This window comes from Rattus norvegicus, chromosome X, assembly GCF_021556685.1.
Source record: "Rattus norvegicus strain SHRSP/BbbUtx chromosome X, alternate assembly SHRSP_T2T, whole genome shotgun sequence".
NCBI lineage: Eukaryota > Metazoa > Chordata > Mammalia > Rodentia > Muridae > Rattus > Rattus norvegicus.
Window position 1 is genome coordinate 45,325,924 of NC_141554.1, and position 24,512 is coordinate 45,350,435.

The 24,512-nt window shown below is 39.5% G+C and overlaps 1 protein-coding gene and 1 pseudogene across 1 annotated transcript in view; both read left to right on the plus strand.

Moving 5' to 3' along the window:
• Positions 1–24,512, plus strand: part of Phex (phosphate regulating endopeptidase X-linked) — a 237,576-nt gene that overhangs the window by 26,945 nt on the left and 186,119 nt on the right. Inside the window, 3 exon segments of the mRNA NM_013004.2 lie at positions 14,209–14,295; positions 15,635–15,861; positions 22,793–22,861. Coding sequence (NP_037136.2) covers positions 14,209–14,295; positions 15,635–15,861; positions 22,793–22,861 — 383 coding nt within the window.
• LOC103694483 (fructose-bisphosphate aldolase A pseudogene) lies at positions 8,276–9,387 on the plus strand (annotated as a pseudogene).

The window sequence follows — 24,512 nt, forward strand, 5'->3', positions numbered from 1 at the left end:
GGGTATGGTATTTAGAATACATCATTTCAGACCTTTGCAGGTTCTCTGGTAATGCTAAAGGGCCTATTGCTTCTTCTCTTTCCTGGGAGAAGAGTCTGGACAGAGAAACAAAAGGAGTATAGCCCCTGATCTACTGTCAGCAACCCAGTTTTCAGGAGATAGTCTCACTGGACCAGACATTGTGGTTTGAAAAGCCAGAAATAGAACACGTCCACCTCTCACCTCCACATGTTAGGTGGAAGTCAAAGCAGGGGTTAGTTAGGATGTGGTTTTGAAACCTAGCTTTACAGTGTTTTGATGCTGCGTTCCTAGATGAGAGAGGAATCACAAAGTCTGAAGCTCAGACTTTTTAGGATTTAAGGGATACAATATTTATCCCCTATTTTCCTCTATAGGGTGTCATAAAAGCTAGAATTGAAAACAAATGTCCTATGTAATTTTTTTTTCCTACTTTGGAAATCTTCCTGGAAGATCATAGATCACCCCCACCCAAGCTTTCACCTCAAAACCCTATTTCCCTTTACTCTAAAGAAAGGAACTTTCTAAATATGGGGTTGGCAAATCTGAAGAACTAAAATCCAAATTCAAAGAGACACTTCCTAAGACAAAATAAACTAATGCTATCTTTAGAGAACATTAAATTAATGTGGAGTTGAAGGGCTCAGGGTGTAGCTCAGTGGAATACTTGTATAGAATACACAAAGCCTGGAATTTAATCCTCAGTACTGTGTAAAACCTGGCCAGGTAGTGCACACACATAATCCTATGTAACCAGGAGGTGGAGGCAGAAGGCAGAAGGCAGAAGGCAGAAGGCAGAAGGATCAGAAGTTCAAGGTCCTCCTTGGCTACATAGAGAACTTGAAACTATAGATCCTGCCTCAAATACTCAAATAAACAATTCCTTCCTCACACACCTAAAAAAAGGCAGAAGAAAAAAGGGGGATATGTATAGCTCATTTGGTAAAATTCATGCTTTGAATTCTATCCCTAGAATCCATCTAATACTGGGAGTGAAACAGATTCATGGGGTTTGCTGTCCAGCCAGCCTAACTTACTTGTCAAGTTCTAAGACAGTGAGAGAGCCTGTCTCAAAAAGGGAGGGGTGGCCTGGAAAGAGCACTGGCCATGCAAATTTAAGGGCCTGAGTTCAGATCCAGTGTGTGGTTTGAATGAGAATGGCCCCCTGTGGACTTCTATATTTGAAAACTTTGCCCCAGTCGGTAGAACTATTATTTAGAATTTGGAGGTGTGGTCTTGTTGGAAGATCACTGAGGGTAGTCTTTGAGGGTTCAAAAGCCCACTCCATTCCCACATAGCTCTATTTGTTCCTCATGGTTGTGCCTTAAAAATCTAAATTCTCATTTACTGCTCTAGCAGCATGCCAGTCTGCCTGCTACCATAATCCCTGGTATGATGATCATGGACTCACCCTCTGAAACTGTAAGCCTCGATAAACTTTTTTTTTCTATAAGCTGATTTGGTCATAATTCTGTGTAATAGTAATAGAAAAGTAATTGAGATACTATGGGGAAATGGACAGATATAGTAGGACATGTCTGTGATCTTAGTGCACTTATGGCAAGGTGGAAGGTAGAGTCAGGAGAATCTTTAGAAGTCCATGAGCCAAGTAAACTGGAATAAGCAATATAGAAAAACAGGGTGGAAGGCAAACACTGATACTCAGTGTTGCCTTCTCACTTCCACATTTGTACAATGCTGTGTGAGTGCGCATGCACACATACACACACAGACACATACTCACAAAAGGTGAAGAGGGGAGAGGGGAGAGGGGAAAGGGGAGAGGGGGGAGAGGAAGGGGAGGGGGAGGGGGCAAGGGGAGAGAGAGAGAGAGAGAGAGAGAGAGAGAGAGAGAGAGAGAGAGAGAGAGAGAGAGAGAGAGAGAGAGAACAAAGTCAATAAAGAAATGGAGTTGTAAGTTGAGGAAGCAAAGCTAAAGCTGCCTTACTTCTTACTTGATCTTGGGTGGCATAGGGTTCTAGATATCAAGAAATAGTAGTAAAATTTGCTGTTTTAAAGTCGTTGTACTCAAGGTGTATTCTCTGGACCCAAAATATCACCATTACCTTGGAGTTCATTAGAAGTGTAAATTTACAGAACCTACCCCAGGCCTACTGAATCAGATACTCTGAAAGGACTCAACTATCTTTGCCTTAGTCTCTCCTAATGGTGGTGCCCACTCAAATTTGGATACCATTGGCTTGGATTAGATCATGATGTGAGGGAAGAAGCTGAGCATATGCTAACATGGTTCTTCTTCAAACTCTCCAACTCTCCCATCTCTGACTAGGTGCCCCAAGAACCTATGTTTCTGGTCACAAAATAGAATTACAGGGCAAAGGGAAGGCTGAGCATGAAGTCATCTTATCATTGTAAAAGCAAGACTGTATATAACAAGTTATGGTTGAAGGATCTTTTGGGAAATTCTACACTGGCACTGGTGCATCTGCTCTAGCAGTGGAAGGACTAGTCATCTCACAGGAAAGTAATTTGTGGAACTTTGCTGGGTATCTGATGGACAGTTGAACAAGAGTTCCAGAATTGAGTCCAGGCCCAAATTTTGAGTTTCAGTAGTTGAATCTCCTTGAATAAACTCTTAAGAGTTTTTTTTCAACTTGCAGAGTGCGATTAATGATACATGTCTCTTCAGGTTGCTTGGAGGTTAACTCTAGTCAATCATAGACATAAACACATAGACATGGCACAAATACAGGTACTTAATAAACAACAGTACTATTATTGCTTCCTTGGCTATCTCAGGACTACTTAGGAAGGACCACTGAAGGGAATATGTAACCATGCATGGCCTTTGCCTAAGGTTGTAAAAGGAGGCAGGAGGAAAAAGATAATTAGAATTTTTATTGTAAGTGAAGTTGAAGGTGGATTTTAATGGCTTCAATTTCAGAGCAGGCTTTAGAATGAATTATTGGAATATGGAAGTTATTTTCTTAGTTTAAATATCATATTGGCAAATCCATTGTAACACTGTTCTATCAAGGAGCAATGCTAAAATTTAAATTACTTTAAGTGTAACCTTGATAAATAATAATCCTTATAAATTAATTCACTTATAAGTGAACATAATAAAAGAATTACTTTCCATCAGAGTTTTGTAGTATCTGGAAGTTTTGTTAAAATTGATTTTCTTCTGGACAAAGAGGCTTTTTTGTGTTAAAAGTTGGTATTTTGTGTTACTTGGTAACCTATGATTTAGATTAATGAGTCAAAAGTTTCTAATCGTCGTAAAATAATACTTGCCCCTTTCACTTAAGTTGAGACTAACCAACAATTATTACTTTTAAGATTATCATAAAAATGAACAGAGAAAATCATTCTGACAGTTTCTCTCTATATGTAGGCAGGAGTTTTCTAGAAGAGTGAGAAATATCGCTTTTTATTGTCTTTTCAGTATGTCAAACAGACTCAGTTAATCTCCTGCTTGACTGGCTGCAGGGCTAAGGAACTGTAAAGCTGAGTGTTGTGCCATTTGGTAAAATAGGAGGGCCATAGGATCCATGGACCATGACTTTGGTAACTGGAATTTTATTTTTTAAGGGAATAATATTAGACTTTGAAGGCAGATTTTAAGTCTCTATGTTCAACTGTATAAAGCTTTAATATCCATGCTGTTATGAGCTGGGAAGATGAAAAATTCAGTATAATAAATAAGCAAGGGGTCTTGAAAGCAGACTTTGTTTGAAGTCTGCAGCCTGGAAAATCAACAAGAACTAAAAATAGTAAGATTATAGGCAGCATTTAATCATGGACCATGTAAAGGTGGCTTTTAAGCATCTCCCAGAGAGAGACCAGGCCGTGTGTGTGTGTGTGTGTGTGTGTGTGTGTGTGTGTGTGTGTGTGTGTCTGTCTGTCTGTCTGTCTGTCTGTCTGTCTGTCTGTCTCTGTGTGTGCATACATATATTCATACATTCTGTTCATTATGTAGGTGTGAAAACTTCCAGTACAGATTTGGTGTTCTGAAATTCTGAATGTTTATGTTCTTTCTCTCACAAGAATTAAGAAGATACTCCCTTTGATTTCCGAAGGAGAAGTGTTGGTATAATTTAAATGAAATCCAGAATTTACACCAGTGAAGTTGATGTGAAAATCTTCAAGTGCAATTAAGCAAATTGAGTAAATAGCTCCAACATCCACTGGTCTCTTAACCGCCAGAGGATTCCTTTCAGAGTGAACATATGAAGCACAGGGAAACCTCAGGAATCTCATAGGAGCTGGGGAAAAAACAGAAAAGGAGGGGCCTTGTAAAGCTCTCGATGGTGTCTGCCCAGTACCAGGTTCTTGGTAGAAATTTAATCATATCCCTGACACTTTGCACACATGGGAAATTTTTTTTATGATTATTATGACAGGGCATAATGTTTATATTTGGTATATATAACATATATACACATGACATGGCATAGACAGATTAAATGGGTACAATCGACAGACTCATTTGTTAGAAGTTTTGAAATATGCAATGAATAATTCTTAACTAGTTATGCTGTATACTAGACTTCAAAACTCAACTAAAACTTTGTACCTTTTAGCCATTAGAAAATCTCCCCTTTTTTTAAATTTCTTTTTTTTTGATTATTAACTTAAGTGTTTCTTATTTACATTTCGAGTGTTATTCCCTTTCCCGGTTTCTGGGCAAACATCCCCCTAATCCCTCCACCTCCCCTTCTTTATGGGCGTTCTCCTCCCCATCCTCCCCACATTGCCGCCCTCCCCCCCAACAATCACGTTCACTGGGGGTTCAGTCTTAGCAGGACCCAGGGCTTCTCCTTCCACTGGTGCTCTTACTAGGATATTCATTGCTACCTATGAGGTCAGAGTCCAGGGTTAGTCCATGTATAGTCTTTAGGTAGTGGCTTAGTCCCTGGAAGCTCTGGTTGCTTGACATTGTTGTACATATGGGGTCTCGAGCTCCTTCAAGCTTTCCAGTTCTTTCTCTGATTCCTTCAACGGGGGTCCTGTTCTCAGTTCAGTGGTTTGCCGCTGGATTTCGCCTCTGTATTTGCTGTATTCTGGCTGTGTCTCTCAGGAGCGATCTACATCCGGCTCCTGTCGGCCTGCACTTCTTTGCTTCATCCATCTTGTCTAATTGGATGGCTGTATATGTATGGGCCACATGTGGGGCAGGCTCTGAATGGGTGTTCCTTCAGTCTCTGTTTTAATCTTTGCCTCTCCCTTCCCTGCCAAGGGTATTCTTGTTCCCCTTTTAAAGAAGGAGTGAAGCATCCACATTTTGATCATCCGTCTTGAGTTTCATTTGTTCTAGGCATCTAGGGTAATTCAAGCATTTGGGCTAATAGCCACTTATCAACGAGTGCATAACACATGGGAAATTTAAAACTATATTCACTATTCACTTCCTAAGTGTTGCAAGCTTCAAGTGACTGACTTTAACTGGCGGTGGCTGCCATGAACTTATGATTCACAAGGGTACTGTGACGTTCTCAGGAATCTCATCATGCTTTGAAATTTTCTTCTTAGTTCTACAAAGTTTGATAAATGCCTTTTGAGTAGGAGGAGTGAATCAAGGGAACAGGATTGATAGTCTTCTATGGATTGCGAAATTAAAAAAAAATGAATATTTTCTTCCCAGTACTTAAGAACAGAGCTTTGAAAATAGGTGATTAAGCTGAGGCAACTGGTAAAATTAAACCAGTACCCATGAAGACAGCTGAATAAAGTCTTCGATGATACAGACTGGAATGTGAACAAAACCAGAAATTATAATGCTAGCATGGCTAGGATATTGTTCATGATAAAAAGAATTGATGAAGGAGTCAGCTTAACAATTCACGCTTCCTATGCAATTGGATAAAAAATTCTCGTTGTCTCAAAATTTTACCTCAGCCAGTGTTTGCTAAACACTAGTTTTGCATGCCAAGCTGTAGGCCTTGGATCTTCAGACTTGATTGTGACTAGTCCTTGTTTAAAAGAGTATTCAATCTAATGGATAATAATCATTGTCAATACCAATGTTTTACTTTTTGCTTTGCTTTCAAGGCAGGGTTTCTCTGTGTAGCCTTGGCTGTCCTGGAACTCACTGTTTTTTGTTTTTTTGTTTGTTTTTTTTTTTCTTTTTTCCCCGGAGCTGAGTACCGAACCCAGGGCTTTGCACTTGCTAGGCAAGCGCTCTACCACTGAACTAAATCCCCAACCCCTGGAACTCACTCTGTAGACAAGGCTGACCTCAAACTCAGAGATCCACCTGCCTCTCCCTCCTTTTAAGGGCCGGGAGTAAAGGTGTGTGCCTCCACCACCCAGTTGAACTTTTCACTTTTATAGTAAGTATATTTTTAATTGAAAAAATCATACAGTATTCTGATTATGATTTTCTTCTCCACAACTTCTTCCAATCCTCCCTACCTCCTCAGCCTTTGTGCTTCTCTGTCTTTAACAAATAATCAAAAATCAAAAATAAGGGAAAAAACCATGAGAAATACATACTCCCCCATTTAAAATAATGGAAACTTTTAACAAAAACAATTAAAAGACAGAGAGAAGAAGATACAAATTAATAAAATTAGAGATGAAAATTGTGGCATTACAACAGACAATGAAGGAATCCAGAGACTCATAAGAACACAAATTTAAGGCCATCTTATGTGTGTTGAGACTTGCTTTGTATCCAAGTATGTGGTCCATTTTACAAAGTTCTATGAGCTGCTGAGAAAAAAAATGCATTCTTTTGTGTTTGGGTGACATGTTCTATATCTGCTAGACCCATTTGACTTTTGACCTTATTTAACTCCATCATTTCTCTGTTTAGTTTTTGTAAGGATGGTGAGGTGTGCTATTTGGATACAGAACTGTGAACTCTGTGTTCTAATCCAGTCTGTATGTGTCTTCTTATTGGAGATTTGAGATCATTTTTATTCAGAGTTATCAATAAGTGGTGTCTAACTTATTGATTTTTGTTTTGTTGTTTTGGTTTGCATTTTCTCTCTCTTGAGTTTTGGGTCTGAGACTATTCTTTGTGTCTTCTTGGTTGTGGTTCATCTCTTCAGACTTAAGGGCTTTTTCTTCCTAATTCCTTCTGTTGAGATGGATTAGTTGATAAATATTGTTTAAATTTTACTTTTTCACGGACTATTTTGCTTTTACCATCTATGGTGACTAAAGTTTTCCTGGGTGTAGTAGTCTGTGCTAACATCTCTAGTCTCTTAGAGTCTACAACACATCTCTCCAGACCTTTTTGGCTTTTAGCGTTTCTGTTGTAGTGTCAGGTGTAATTCTAATAAGTCTGTCTTTATATATTACTTGGCCTTTTCCCCTTGCAGCTTTTCATATTCTTTCTTTGTTCTGTACATCTAGTGATTTGACTATTATATGGCGAGAGGATTTCCTTTTTTGGCTCATTCTATTTGGTATTTTGTAAGCTTCTTGTACCTTGAAAGGCACTCCTTCTTTAGGTTGGAGAAATTTTCTTCTATGTTAAATGTTTTCTATAACTTTGCCCTGGGTTTTCTTCTTCCACTATTCCTGTTGTTCAAAGATTTGTTTTTTTCCTAGTGTTCCAGATTTCCTGAATGTTTCATGCATAGTTTTGTTTTTAGATTTGACATTTCATTTGACTGAGCTATCCATTTCTTCTACCTTATCTTCAATGTTCAATGCCTTAAACTCTCTCTTCTATGTCTTGTAGTCTGTCTGAGGGTAAAGAATACCTCTGAGATATTTCACTGCCTACACTGTAATTTCCAGTTTCATTTCAGTTTAGTCTTCCCTTGGTGATTCTATTTCTTTCTTAAATTCTACTTGCATGTCTTGAATTGTTTTTCATTATTTCATTCAACCATTTATGTTTCCACAAACTTCATTAAGGGATTTATTAATATAAACTTTAAGATCTTTGGTCATTTTTGTAATTGGTATAAAATTCCTGTCTTGTACTTCAGGTACATTGAACTCATGGCATTTGGAGTTATGATACTTGTGGTGGTTCTTGGTTTTAATATCTGATGTTGACTTTGTAAAAATTTACTTATTTTATCTTATGTGCATTGGTGTTTTGTCTGCATTATTATGTCTGTGTGAGGATGTTAGGCCTTAGAGACAGGTATGATCTGCTGTGTGGGTACTGGGAATTGAACCCAGGTACTCTAGGAAGAGCACTCATATGCTCTTAACCACTGAGCCATCTCTCCAACCCACTGATTTTGTCTTTGTATGGTGGTTGCTTTTATGGATCAGTGGGTAAAAGAAAGGGATGTACATGGGCCAGAGGAAAAACTAAAAAGATATAATGGAATTTGCTAGGGGTGTTGTTCAGAAACAAGAATTAGAGTCTCCTGGGAATGGAGGTGTGGTGGGAGGCAGGGTCCTGCAAACAGACTGCTATAGGGTTAAGAGTTACTCTGGAAATAAAAGGGATGACAGGAAAGATAGTGAGAATAGCCTACTTGAGTTAAGGCCCAGCGTGGACACTGGAGTTCCCTAGTAAAACGTGATTTTTGGGCCTCTCACCCCAAATGAATAGGCTTCATTCTCTTGGAAGGTGCAGTAGAACAAGGTTCTAATTACCCTAGGCACCACATTTGCTCCTCACTCCTTTCGCCCACCCACTACCTTACCCAGCCGACCTACACCCTCCTGTACCAGAAACGTGCTGCCGCTGGCACCATGTCCTACCCACATCCAGCTGGATGGGTTGTCTTTATGCTCTACCCAGTATAAGAAGAATGAAACTGACTTTACCAAGTGGCATTTTATGCTAAAGATTGGTAAATATACTCCCTCAGCCCTTGCCATCATGGAAAATGCCAAGGTTCTGGCCTGTTAAGCCAGCATCTGCCAGCAGAATGGCATTGCACCCATTGTGGAGCCTGAAATCCTCCCTGATGGAGACAATATCTTGAAGCAGTGTCAGTATGTAACAGAGAGGGTACTGACTGCTATCTACAAGGCTCTGAGTAACCACCATATCTATTTGGGAAGCACACTGCTGAAGCCAAACATGGTCATCCAAGGCCCTGGTTATACCCAGAAATTTTGCAATGAGAAGATTGTCATGGTGACTTTCACAGTACTTCTGTAGTACAGTGTCCCCTGCTGTCCCCTGGGGTCACTTTCCTGTCTGGAGGGCAGAGTGAGGAAGAGGGATCCATCAACCTCAATGCTGCCAATAAGTGTCCCCTGCTGAAGCTATGGGCCTTGACTTTCTCCTATGGCTAAGCTCTGCAGACATCTGCTCTAAAGGCCTGGGGCAGGAAGAAGGGGAATGTGAAGACTGCTGAGGAGGAGTACATCCAGTGAGCCCTGGATAACAGCCTCATTTGTCAAGGAAAGTGTACCCCAAGTGGTCAGTCTGGAGTCACAGCCAGTGAATCTCTCTTCATCTCTATGCATGCCTACTAACCAGAGATGTTCTAAGGCTGTTCTGTCAACACTCCAGGGCGGCTGTCTACCCACTTGCTATTGAAGAGGGGCCTCAGGCTCTTTCCCATCACTCTTGCTGCCCTCATGACTTGTGTGTTGTGCTGTCTGTGAATGCTAACTCTGCCATCCCTTCCAGCCCACTGCCAATAAACAAATATCTAATGGGAAAGAGGTGTTTCTGGGGATAGGCAGCTGACACAAAGGAATGGAGATGGGCTAGAAGGAAAGGCTGAGAGGGTCAGTGGGAAAGAGCTAAGCTGGATCCACACCAAGAGTGTCAATGCCAATTTTTTCATGCAGAATATATTTGGTGATATAATTGAAGATGAAATGACCAATATATCTTATTAAATTATTCTTATGAGTCATCCCTGGTAAGGCCAATTTTGGTGTTCCATACCACGAGCAAAAAGAAATTCTAGATGAGCTGTACATAGATATAAATGTGAAGCAATGGAGATTCTAGATGAGTACAAAGGCCACGGTCAGGATTTTGGGTAGATTAAAGATATCAGATAATATTAATCATAGAGGAGAAATAGACAAATTGAACTACATTAAAAGATTCAGAATTTTAGTTTATCACCAGTTACGGGTAAGGGAATGAGAACTATGGAATGAGAGAAGGTTTCAAAGTGCAAATCTTCAAAAAGTTGTGGAGACTGAGGATCTTCTGTAAATCAAAAGAAAAAGGTTATTCTATGCAAGTATGTTAAGCAGACTTGATTAAACACTGGACTTAGAGGTAAGGGTCAGTAGTAGAGTTTTTGCTCAGCATATACAGGTTCAATGAAAGGTCCCAAAACCAAACACACATATCAAAAATGATAATTTTGATTGGAGGAAGTAATGAAAATGGAGCGACCTTGGGACTGCTGGGATTTGGGTAATGATTTTGCTGATTTCTGTATGTTCACTTTGTGGAATCATTTCAAATTATGATCCGTTCATTTTTCTGTGGAATGAATATTATACTTTGATCAAAGATGTTCTTTTTATTTAAAGCCTTGCTATCCAGGATGAAGAACATAAGCAAAGCAACTTTGAGATTCCCACTTTGAGATGAGATGGGTCTCATCATCTAGCATTACCTGTGTTATGGAAACAGAGGAAGCATAGAGAATTGCAGAACTCTGCAAAGTGGTTAGAGCAGGGTCCTTGGGGCAATAATCCAGTGCCTATAGTGGGAGTATCTTGATAACTATCCACACCTGAAACAGGAGGGAGAGAGTAGAAGCAGTTTTTGAGGAAACATTGGGAAGACTGATAACCATCCAGTTTTGTATATGGTAAACTTGGTCCATCGTCCAGACTATGCTACCACTTTTTCAGTTGTTTGTTTTGCTTTGCTTGGGAGATAGGCTCTCATGTATCTCAGATTGCTTGTTATGCGCCTGTGGATGACCTTGACGTTTCCATCTTCCTATCCCCACCACCTGAGTGCTGGGACAATAGGCATGTGCCACCCAATTTATTCAGTGATGGTACCAAACCTAGGGTTTCTTTCATGCCAGGCACATGTACCAATTGTGCCCCAGCCACAGCCCCAGCCACTTATTTTATCATGTGCCTAAGCTCTGGGTGAGAAGTTTTAACTGCATTAAAGTTTCAAAGTCATCATCAAATCCCAGGTTTACTATATAGTAAACCAAGTTGGTAATGCAGATAAAAAACCCAAAACGTTGAGAGATTATATAACTTCCTCCATTCTAGCTAGGAGGTGACAGCAAATTGTCCCCCTTCTTGACATGTTTTCTTTCACTCTTTTTCTTTTCTGGGGTGCATCTCTTTAGCTCGAACTGGCTTGAAGTTCATAGGGCTCCTCTTGCCTTAGCTTTCCTAGGGCTGGAATGACAACGATGAGCTCCCACATTTGGCTGCCTTATTGTTTTAAACCAGTTTTACTTGAGCTTAGTAAGGAGAAAACTACTTACTCTGTGTAGTTTTTTTTTGTTGTTGTTGTTTTGTTTTTTTGTTTTCTAGAGACAGGGTTTCTCTGTGTAACAGTCATTAGCTGTCCTGGAAGTGGCTCTGTAGACCATAATGGCTTCGAACTCACAGAGATCCACTTATCTCATGAGTGCTGGGATTAAAGGAGTACACCACCATGCTTGGCTCTACTGTATGCAGTTTTAAGATACTTTGAGGGGAACAATTTCTTCAGCCAATTTTGAAGCTTGAGGTAGTCTGGTTTATGATTTTTATGAATTGGTGTTTTCTTTCTTCTTTTTTTAGTACTTTTATTTTTTTACAGTCCAGTTGTTACCCCCTGACTGCCCTCTGACATTTCCTCATTCCATTTCTACCCCCACCTCCCTGTCTCCAAGAGGATGTCTCCACGACCCCCCACCCAACCTCCCATTCCTCCTGCCAGGCCTCCCCACACCTTGGAACCTCAAGTCTCTCGAGGGTTAGGCCCAACTTCTCCCACTGAGGCTAGACCAGGCAGTCCTCTGCTGTATATGTGTCAGGGAGCCTCAGACTAGCTCATGTATTCTGCCTGGTTGGTGGTTCAGTGTCTCAGAGATTTCAGGAGTCAAGGTTAGTTGAGGTTGCTGATCTTCCTATGGGGTCGCCTTCTTCCTCAGCTTCTTCCAGCCTTTCCCTAGAGGAGGAAAGATCAAAAATCTAACAACACTGGCTATGCAGGGAAAGTCTTGTATGGGTGACCTATGAGTCCTTCCCATTTTGAAGACATTTTACTAACTTGAGTAATTGCCTGTGACAGGTGGGTATTATTTTCTGCTTATTAATGACTCTCCAGGCTTCGTCTTATTTCTTTTCTCACAAATGCACATGCAGAGACAAAGAAAGTGTTGTTGGGAACGGATTGCCTTGTCCCAATCTGCACAGCAATGCTTTCCTGCCTGCTTTGATACAGAGAGAAAGGGGAGAGGAGCAGGGAAAGGATGTGCTAAAGAAGAGACCATTAGCAAAATAGTTTTTGAAATGCCATATTCTGGTCCAGAAACCAGAATTTTGAATATTGTATTTGTTGATATTTTTGAATGGCTAGAATTTTAGGATCAATTTGTTCCATATATAAATATGTTTCCTCTTTTTCTTGTGATCTACAATATGCACTGGAAACACAAACAGGGAAGTATGCAGACATGTGCTTCTTTTGCTCCTGTGGCTTATTTCTTCATCTTTCAGGCACTCATGTGTGCAGCCTGCAGGGTGTTTGTAACATTGGAATATCATCAGAACCCAATATGAAATTTGGATACTGACTTCCAAATGTGTCTTTTGAATAGTCTAATGACTATAACCTGCATATGCAATGTAGCAGAAAGGCATGTAAATGGCTTGAATGGAAGTAGGTATGGATATGGTTTGAGAGTGTTGTGGATTAAAAAACAAAAACCAAACCTCCTTTATTTTTGGAGCAGGTTGTTTAACTTTCGTTGTGATGATACATAAGAAATGCCAAACATGTAATTTAAAATGTTCATATCAAACAAGTTATTAGTTTGCTAGAATCTATGTAGTATCATGGGCTTTTTTAAGGTGCAAGCGCTTATAAAAATAAGTCAAGGACCAGTACTCACATTGGACAGCTCTCAAGAGCCTGTAACTGTAGCTCCAGAGGATGTAGCACCCTCTTCTGGCCTTTGTTGGCATTTGCAAACAAGCACATGCACGGACACAAAGACAAACATGCAGACACATACTAAAATAAACCTTAAAAAGAAAAACTGAACAAGAGCTTTGGCTTTCAGTTTTTGAAATGTAAAACTTGTAGTTTAGAAGTCTGTTCTGAGAATATGTAATTATTTGTCAAATTGATTAGTATTAAACATTGTGCCTTAAAGCTCTTCAAAGAGCTAAAGGATTCCAGTGTGATTTTGGAGGCTGCCAAGTGCTTCCCAGCAGCAGCACTTTTACATAGTGGAAATAGGCCTTACCGAAGGGGCTACAGTCACCATAGGGATCCATCACTTGGCTTCAGGTTGATAAATTAACACTCAAGGCCAATTCAAAGTGAATCCTTCTTCCCTCCCCCACTTCCTTGCATCTCCTTCCCTTCCTTTGTTTCCTTTGAAGAAGTTTGTTTCCACTGTTTTCTAGCTTTCTTCTTTCCTTACTTGAAAAAAGAGTGATAACAACCATGTGCTTTTTTAACCTTCTAACATTCTTATCAGTGATTGTATAAATAGAAAATAAATTTCTAAAAAGATCTGGCAAACGTCGTTTTGTTCATGACTTTAATTCAATATTCAGAACTTTGCATGTATAAGCAGCCACTTTTCCGACAATTTGGGTAGTCTTTCCAACCTTGCTTCTTTATTTCCTCCTGCAACGACTTGTTTTTTTAATGTCTATGGCATGTTTAAGCAACACCAAATAAAACTTGTAATGGGAAATTCTTTTCTTGGTGACCTCCCTGAGAGGCTGTTATGAAAAAAAAAATCTTAAGAAACTTGACCCTGATGAAATTACTTCCATTGAGAGTATTACTTGGTCCAGAAACAACAGACTGAATCCAGTTATTTTTGGTTCTTTAATAAATGAAGTCTGCTTCCTTTTGTGTAGGTGGTGGAAGAAATTAACCCCTGCAGAAAATCTAGTCTCAGATGGAGGTTGAACCTTGGGTTTCTTTTGAGTTAGGTGAACCTTGGATAAGAGAACATTTATTGTTTTTATTTGCATCTCAAGCAGCTTGGAATCTTTCCTGCTGCCTGCACGCCTTGTATTTTCCAGAGTTGTCTGTCTTTGCATTTAATTTTCTGGAGGCTGACCTTCAATTTGACATCACATATGGGAGGATGCTAATGAATCCTGTTTTCACCTTTCTAGCACTTCTGGAGAAATCAGTCAGTCGAAGGCGGGACACTGAAGCTGTACAGAAAGCCAAAATCCTTTATTCATCCTGCATGAATGAGAGTGAGTAAGAAAGAAAAAAAATAAAATATTTATGATTCTTAGACTTCAGAGTCCTATTAATGTTTAATGGTATTGTTAAGGAAGAGAGAACTAAAATTCCATTACTGTTTCAAGGTGTTATTTAGGCAATAAAATTTCTCAAACACTGAAATTTGTGTGTGTGTGTGTGTGTTTTAGTTAATATGTGGCTTTTGTAGTGATGAAAATAATCTTGTAAAGACATTTTGATTTTGTTGTTTTATGTTTCTAATTAGGTATTCACATGTGCGGCTACATGCATGTGAGTGCTTGAGCATTGGTGGGCTGTGGAGGTCAGATAAGATTGTAGGAACCCTTGGAACTGGAGTTACATGATGTTGCGTATTGCTCAATTTCAGTGTGGAAAACTGAACGTAGGTCCTCTGCAAGGACACACTGTGCTCTTAACAACTGTGCCATCTCTCTAGCCACAAGAAAATAACCTTATTTCTAGGACTGGATATTTGGTATCAGTTACTACATAAGAAATTTAGATAGGGCAGCAGGAAAAATCTTGTAATATCTAGTACAAAAATCTGAATCCATATCCAGGCTAGTTCTGGCCCAAGATAAAGCTCAAGATGACATATACATATGAGAACTATGTTCTATAGAAAATACTGGAACCTAGTGACATTTAGATTCCCAGGCATGTCAGGCTAATTTGTCATGGAACTAGCATGCTTTTTGAGACACAATGGCCTCAAGCTGGTCTCTCAAGGCCATAGCAGAGTTAAAAGTCAGTGTTGCTAAAATGTATATTAACTGATTTATGATTTGGGGATATCGTTTGATATGCTAGAAACACCTATCCACTGGGACATCTTTGTCTTAACTGAACCATATTGTTTAGTTAAGGTTATTGCTTGGTGGCAATAATAAGTACTGCCCACTTAATTTCTTTCGTTGTCTGGGATCTGTTCACTAAGCCCATCTTCCTTATAGAGAACATCCACCAGGTTCATTGAAGTATGTGGCGGACAGTTCTGGTTCTGGAGTTATTCTTAATCCACTCTCCTCTCACCCTCTCTGCTGTTAGAGCTGAACTTTCAAGTGGAGAGCTTTATGGGACCTTTCTTTGGAGAAGATAAATTTGCAGTCTAGCTTGGTGACGCAGTTTGGAATTTATTTTTGTCATTGTTTTGAGTTAGAGTCTCTTAGATCCAGGTTGGCTTTGAGAAGTCACCAGGAGGTTGAGGGTGGCCTAGAATTTCTCATCCTCCCGCCTCTACCTCCCAAGTGCAAGGACTAGAGGCAAGGATTTATCACAGTTGGCTTCAAGTTTACAATTCTAACTTGCTCTTTGTATCTATTCTTTCAGAAGCGATTGAAAAAGCAGATGCCAAACCACTGCTCCACATCTTGAGGCATTCACCTTTCCGCTGGCCCGTGCTTGAAGCTAATATTGGTCCTGAAGGGGTTTGGTCAGAGAGAAAATTCAGTCTACTGCAAACACTGGCAACATTCCGCGGTCAATACAGCAATTCTGTGTTCATCCGTTTGTACGTGTCCCCTGACGACAAGGCATCCAATGAGCATATCTTGAAGGTATAGCCAGGGCTGTGTGTTCATTCTAAGATTAATTATTTAGGATGTCACACATATATGTACACTCACACATATACATACATACATAAACATACCATACACACACACACACACACACACACACACACACACACACACACACACACACACACACACACATATATATATATATATATATATATATATATATATATATATATATATAATCTTGGGATGGCCTCAAATTTGTTGAGGATGACTTTGGCCTCCTGGTCCCCTGGTCTTTACCTCCTGAGTGCTGAGATTACAGGATTGTAGCACCATATGGTAATGTTTATATGGTGCTGGAGAGTATACTTCTTGAATGCTAGGATACCACCCTGAGAACTGTGCTATACCCCTAGTTTCCTAGAGAAAGGAACCCATGCTAGCCTAAGGAAATGATGAGGTAAAAAATCAGCTGAGTTTTAGGATCCAGAATTATGCCCTGTTCCAAGATTTGTAGAATGCAGATCATTGGCAGAAAACTGTCAGCCTTTCAGGAAGTGAGTGGCTTTCAAGTGATCCATGCTCTCACTCCCAGATGCCTTCTCCAAGCATGTAAATTTCAGCTGAGAGAAGGTTAGGGGTCTTCTGTGATGATAGAAGACTTTCTGAACTCTCTCTTCTCTTTCCCTCACCTCCTTGTTCCTCTGACAGAAGGGAGAACACATGCCAGATTCCTTGTTCCCCTTTCAGGAACAAGTTGAGTGCATGTACGCCCACATCTCCATTGTCAAGTTCAATCTGCATCTGTCCTCCTCCCTTTCAAAAGGTAAAGCAGAATTTATTCTAAGCACATTTCCTACTGGGAGAATGAGCATAAATGCAGGGATCAGGTAGATGTGCCCTGAGGTGGATCACGTCGGTGAAATTAGGAGGCTGTCAGAAAATTACAGACCACAAAATATTCATCAATGAAAGGAGGTTGTAGGAATTCAAATAACATTTCCCAAGTCATTTTTATCTGTTCACCCTGCTGTGTTTTTCTTCTTCCATAGAAGAATAATAATGATGCCACTGAACATTGATTTCTGCCCTAATCTGCCCTTCATCAAAGCAGGACATATTAACAATATATCAGTATTAAAACTGTAGGATAAACCATTAGAGTATATTTTCTCATCCAACATAAGCCAACTCTCCAAAATCAAAACCATGGAATTTCTCTTTTGAGTTAAGCAAGAGGTGGGCAATGTGTTTTCTATGAAGGGACAGATGGTACATATTTGAGGTTTTGCTAGCCATCTGGACTCTATTTCAGCTATTGAGCATTGACGCTGTACCTGGAAAACAGTTTTAGATAATGAATGGGGATAACTATGTGACAAGCTGGCCTGAAGACTATAGATTCCTGACCTCTAGTGTAGACAGTGATAGGTGTTGAGAAAATCTTTGGTTGTTGAAAGAATTCTCACTCAGAAGGAAAGTTTTAGCTGCAGAGACAGCTGTGTGTCTGTGTTAGATGATGAAGTAGCAACATGGTATTGAGCTATTTTGTAATGCTATTATGTAAGACACAATGATGGTTACAATCCAATCAGCCTCTGTTCTATGTGCTGAGAGTACTCAATTTTTTTATGCCAGATTTTAAGACTATTATTCTCGATTGCAGAACTATTATGATGTTCCTCCAAGCTTTTTAGGTGGTATTTTAAAGTAAGAAAGAGATTGTCATTCAAATGCAATTTACACCCTCTGGGAAGTAGTGGGTGATTTTGATTCATGCAATGATGCACCATTGCAAATGGTATCTATTTTATTTTTCACCCATTTATGGACTGAGACAAATAGTTGACCTATTTCTTTCACATTTTATCATATGAAAATAATAACTAAAATAAAATAGAATAACAAGCTCCTATGTATTTATGAACCCAACTTTAATACCCTCAACATTGTGCTCCTTTCGCCTTATCTAAACTTCTTCTTTTTGGAGGCTGGGGCATTTTATAACATATCTAAAATACATCTTTGCAATGTATTTCATTGCTGAGCTAATGTGAAGGCCTTTTACCACAACAAAAAGGATATAGTCATTATTTCATACTTAACATCTAATATACAGTCAGTTTTCAGTTTTACTGATTATACTAAACTTTTTGTACTAGTGGAAATAGAACCTAGGACCTTATACATTCTAAACAAGTGTCCTACTATCCAGCTATTGCGGCAGGCCTTTAAATGTGTCTTTAACAACCCCAACCAGAAACAGATGCATCTTGATTGAGGCTAAAATTAAGAATCGATCACATTTGCACTTTTAAAGTCTGATTTAAACTATAGCACTCACCACATTCTCCATTCTTTAAAACCACATTTATTCACCACAGAAATTAGACTATTTTCTATATATTTCCCCCACAATCTGGATTAGATTGATCTCAGAGTAAGTGAATAACCAGTGAGACAAAATTCTCAATTTACAGGAGAGCCACTGCTTGAAAATTCACGAGACAAACTTGATGCTCAGTAAAGAGAACATACTCTTCTTGCAGAAGACCTGAGTTTGTTTCTCGTACCAATGTGGGGTGGTTCCCAACTGCCTGTAACTCCCAGTTTATGGCATCTGTGTGTGTTTGTACTCTTGGATACCTACCTATACACAGATACACTTACATAAGTATACTCATAGTTAAAAAAATTAATTATTAATTATTTCTGGTATTTTAATTGTGCGTGTGTGTGTGTGTGTGTGTGTGTGTGTGTGTGTGTGAGAGAGAGAGAGAGAGAGAGAGAGAGAGAGAGAGAGAGAGAGAGAGAGAGAGAGAGAGAGAATGTGAGCGTAGATGCCTTGGAGGCTAGAGATATGAGTGGTTTTGAGCCACCAACATGGATCCTGGGAACTGAATTGAATTTAGATTTCCTGAAAACGCAAGCACTATGTGCTGTTAGCTACTGATATATCTATCCCATATATATGGAATCAAAATTAAAAAGTCAAGAGAAATAAAGGGTTACATAACCACTACTTAAATCATCGAAGAGGCAATGGATTTAGGAACTATCAGTAGCTACTAAGATGGTCAGGTGAACATTTGGGAAATTCATGCAATGATGTCACTAGAACTCAACTATCTATGGTAGTGTTGCTAGAAATGAGAAAAACAGATATCATATACCTCCTCATACCAGTCAGGAGTAAAACATCATCACCAAAGACATTGTGCTGAAACCACAGAAACAAAAATCAAAACCCTTAATACTAGTTTGTGTCCACCTTTCATGCCAATTTAGAGAAAGATGAGGGAAACAGAAGACCATAGTAACAGCTTGCCTTGTACACTTATATTCAATTACACTGGTCCTAGAAACACTGTCAATAATAGAATGCTTTCCAAATGTGAGGAAGCACTTGTGTACTTATTATTGCTTTCTTTTGCCAATATGGCAGCTTGTTCTAAACTGAAGTGCTTAAGCACTGCTTGGCATTTGAGTGCAGCTCACATTGGATTTTCTATCCCTGTTTGTACTAAATTACATGAATGAATGTTCATACATCTGAATTAACCTCCTCCCCAGAACAACAGAGAGCTACAGTTTTCATAGTCATGAAACTGCATCTAGATATGTGCAGGGACAGTTTTGTTCTGAGATCTGCATGGAACCTAATAAACATGACAACAACATTTGTGTATTGGTAGCTTCCAAAATTGTACAACTTGTGTGTACGTATTGGCTATTTTGTAAGTTTTAAGTTTTTAGGAGCCCATAAAAATGTTCAGCAGGTAAAAGTACTTTCTGATAAGCCTGGTGATGTGATACATTCAATGCCTGGAACCCACTTGATAGAAGGAGAGAATGCTTCTTTTCTTCAAGTTGTCCTCTGATTTCCACTTGTACACCATGTGTGCATGTATAGACACACACACACACACACACACACACACACACACACAAACACATTAACAAATAATATGTAAAAATGTAATTGCTAAATACATACTTTGAAAACCACTTGTGTGGTGTCAAGCAGCTTGAGTCTTTCAGTGTAGCTTTGAGAGCTCCCTGTCATTCTGTGTGTGTTAGCTCATCTTGAGTCTCACTTTCTCCTCGGGCAAGGAAGATTAAATTACCATTCACTTGTCATTGTTGCTATTTGTTTTAGATCACTTGATTTTTGTGAGTTTCTATGGTAGATACTGGTCACCAGTGGCATATGACCAAATGCTCTTTTCTCTTGAAACATGGCCCATTAGCTGTCCAGGACCATTTGAAAAATGTTTCTTTCCAATTTGAGTATTTGGTATGCCTGTTTGGCCTATGATTTGGTTGTATAAGAATCAGGCATTTTCCTTAGCCTAATCTTTTACCATGAACTTTTACCCACTTTAGCATTAGAAGAGCATATATCTGACTATAGAAAGATGTACTTCTTTTGATGGGCAGGTATGTTTTCATCCTCAAGATATGCAGGTTGACCCACACATTGGCCTTTGGCCAAGTTCCCCTGTGTTAAGACAATAGAGATTTGATGTGGATTTCAATGGGAGATAAAATTATGAGAAACAACAGAAAGATAAGTTCTAAAGCATCACCTTGCTATATGTATTTCTGTTTTAGTCCTGGTGAGAGTAAGAATGATGATTTAAGGGACTATGGAATAGTAGGACGTGTGATCTCAATAGACTGTTCGGAAGGTCAGAGCTGGCCTAGTATAAGATGCCTCAAAGTCATTGCTGTTCCATGGCCTGCATTTTTTTGGCTTTCAGCAAAATTCGTGATATTAACCAGAACTTCTGTTAGAAATGGAGTTTCTCTATTATTTGTTTTTCCTTTCCTATCGCATAATTTTCAGATGTTTCTCTTTGTATTATTACTTTCTCTCCTAACATAGTTTATTCTAATTGATATTGGCATATCAATTATCACTGGACAAAAATCATATTTTCAGTTCAATGTGTCTGATTTTGTAAAATCATTAAAAAAAACATTGCCCAGGCTGTGTTTTAAAAAACACTCTGTAACCCACTCTGTATCCCAAACTGGTCTGAACTGCCAGTCCATGTACCTCTCAAGTGCTGGAATGAACATTTTCTTTTCTTTTGAAATGGAAATATTCATATCAATACTAACAAGGACTTTAAAAATAAGAAACATATTATGGACTTGTATGGGTTTCTTGAGAAAGACTTTGCCTCAGGAGTTTGCATGTTTCTAATGAAATTTGGTTGACTGACCTTATTCAATCCATTAGTAGCTTATTTAAAATATTCTCTAGAAACCATAACAATCTGAAGGTTTATAAAAGGTCTGGTTACCTCACTTGAATTATCCAATCTTTCACTTTACATGGGGTTAAACTCATGATATGAGAGGAGCCTGTGACTTTCTCAAAATTATATGTATATTTTCCTCTCCTCTGAGACTGAAGCTCACAAGAGTCACTGAATGATCAAAATTTAATTGAAAGCCAAAGCATCTCTGAGTAGATAGGGACACCCTGGGTTTGCCCCTATTCCTGCACTTCAAGGCATTGTGAAACTAAGGCCAAAACATCTTAATCAAAATATTTTGTTTTATGATTCTGGCTTAATTTTTGGAAGAAACAATTGCAGTTTGGGAATTGCAGTAGGATGAAGCCAGGATGGCTTGTGACTTTGTTGTCTTAGGCCAATTAAAAATACTCACAGGCTACATGGACATTTTGAATAAACTTTTCTCATAAAAACCAACACCAGTATTCTCTTAAATTATATAACAGCACCACTATAACTTGGCTTTTTGTAGATTTTGCTGCATGTGAAGGGAATTTTCAGGGGAAACTATAATTTTACATAGATTTTCATATGAAAAATGAGTGAAAATACTTGAGATTAAAATCTGATTACTAAGTGTTTGCTGACAGGAGCCTGAGAGAGCTGTCTTTTGAGAGGCTCTGCTAGAGCCTGACAAATACAGAGGTGAATGCTCAAAGCCAACCATTGGACTGAGTATGGGGACCCCAATGGAGGAGTTAGGGAAAGGACTGAAGGAGCTGAAGGGGTGCAACCCCATAGGAAGAACAACAATACCAACCAACCAGACCCCCTCCCCCAGACCTCCCAGGGACTAAACCACCATCCAAAGAGTAATCAGGGATGGACCTATGGCTCCAGCCACATATGTAGCAGAGGATGGCCTTGTTGTGCACCAATGGAAGGAGAAGCCCTTGGTCCTGCCAAGGCTGGACCCCCCAGTGTAAGGGAATGTCAGGGTGGGGAGGTGAGAGTGGGTGGGTGGGGGAGCACCCTCCTAGAAGCAGGGGGAGGCCCAATGGGTAGGGGGCTCTGGAGGGGAAACTGGGAAAGGGGATAACATTTGAAATGTAAATACTTAAAATATCCAATAAAAAAGAAAAAAATCTGATTATTATTTGTGCTTCAATCACCTATTTTTAACTTTGCAGTGAAGATTCTAAAAAAATTCACAAAGGTTATTTAAGAACATCAGTTGATTCTTTTGAGTTAAAAAAATACATTATTAGGTAGGGAGGTAGAAAGTCTAATGTATCAGGCCCAACCAGATGGGTATTCCAAAGCACTATGTGATAAGAGTAGCAGATCCGGTAACAGAAGGTGGTTTTACTATATCTGTCCAGTCATTTGACCTTGGGAAAAATCATAAATTCCCTGGCTTTTGGCAGCTAATCGCTGATACCTATTCCAACTCAGGTAGCCTTAGGACTGTGCAGTTTTGGAAACATCTTAAAAACAGAAAACACAAATCAGAAAAGAAGAGGAGCAGGTTTCTATTACGTTAGGTCTCTCCAAATGCCTATTTGCATGCAGTTTTGAATGGAGTGAACTTATTTATTTTGATAGTGATACAAACTCAAAATATGGCTGGGATGCCAATGAGCTGATGACCCCTGTTAACATGGTACATAAGAATTTAAAATAACAATACCATGCTTTCTGTTTTGTTTTAACAGTTGGACCAAGCAACACTCTCCCTGGCTGTGAGGGAAGACTTTCTGGATAACACTACCGAAGCCAAATCTGTAAGTTTTCTTTTAATTGAACTGTGATTGAATTTCAGATATGATAATGTTTACAAGGATTTTGGCAGAGGGATGAGCAGGTGCCTCTCACAGAGCAAGGACACTTATGCTCGTAGGTGATGAAGCAGGAAAAGAATCATTTTGAATCTCTACTACAGAACAGATAACATGCAAGGTTATTTTACATATCTTACCTCTTAATTTTCTCCACAACATCCTAAGTTAAGGTTTATTTATTTTTTTTATTTATTTTTTATTTTTTTTTCAGTTTTTTTTAAATTTATTTAATACTTAATAATAATTCTTTGGTTTCCGGGCAAACATCCCCCTCCCCCCTCCCCTTCCTTATGGGTGTTCCCCTCCCCAACCCTCCCCCCATTGTCGCCCTCTCCCCACCAGTCTAGTTCACTGGGGGTTCAGTCTTAGCAGGACCCAGGGCTTCCCCTTCCACTGGTGCTCTTACTAGGATATTCATTGCTACCTATGAGGTCAGAGTCCAGGGTCAGGCCATGCATAGTCTTTAGGTAGTGGCTTAGTCCCTGGAAGCTCTGGTTGCTTGGCATTGTTGTACTTTTTGGGTCTCGAGCCCCTTCAAGCTCTTCCAGTTCTTTCTCTGATTCCTTCAACGGGGGTCCTATTCTCAGTTCAGTGGTTTGCTGCTGGCATTCGCCTCTGTATTTGCTGTATTCTGGCTGTGTCTCTCAGGAGAGATCTACATCCGGCTCCTGTCGGTCTGCACTTCTTTGCTTCATCCATCTTGTCTAATTGGGTGGCTGTATATGTATGGGCCACATGTGGGGCAGGCTCTGAATGGGTGTTCCTTCTGTGTCTGTTTTAATCTTTGCCTCTCTATTCCCTGCCAAGTGTATTCTAGTTCCCCTTTTAAAGAAGGAGTGAAGCATTGACATTTTGATCATCCGTCTTGAGTTTCATTTGTTCTAGGCATCTAGGGTAATTCAACCATTTGGGCTAATAGCCACTTATCAGTGAGTGCATACCATGTATGTCTTTCTGTGATTGGGTTAGCTCACTCAGGATGATATTTTCCAGTTCCAACCATTTGCCTACGAATTTCATAAACTCGTTGTTTTTGATAGCTGAGTAATATTCCATTGTGTAGATGTACCACATTTTCTGTGTCCATTCCTCTGTTGAAGGGCATCTGGGTTCTTTCCAGCTTCTGGCTATTATAAATAAGGCTGCGATGAACATAGTGGAGCACGTGTCTCTTTTATATGTTGAGGCATCTTTTGGGTATATGCCCAAGAGAGGTATAGCTGGATCCTCAGGCAGTTCAATGTCCAATTTTCTGAGGAACCTCCAGACTGATTTCCAGAATGGTTGTACCAGTCTGCAATCCCACCAACAATGGAGGAGTGTTCCTCTTTCTCCACATCCTCGCCAGCATCTGCTGTCACCTGAGTTTTTGATCTTAGCCATTCTCACTGGTGTGAGGTGAAATCTCAGGGTTGTTTTGATTTGCATTTCCCTTATGACTAAAGATGTTGAACATTTCTTTAGGTGTTTCTCAGCCATTCGGCATTCCTCAGCTGTGAATTCTTTGTTCAGCTCTGAACCCCATTTTTTAATAGGGTTATTTGTTTCCCTGAGGTCTAACTTCTTGAGTTCTTTGTATATTTTGGATATAAGG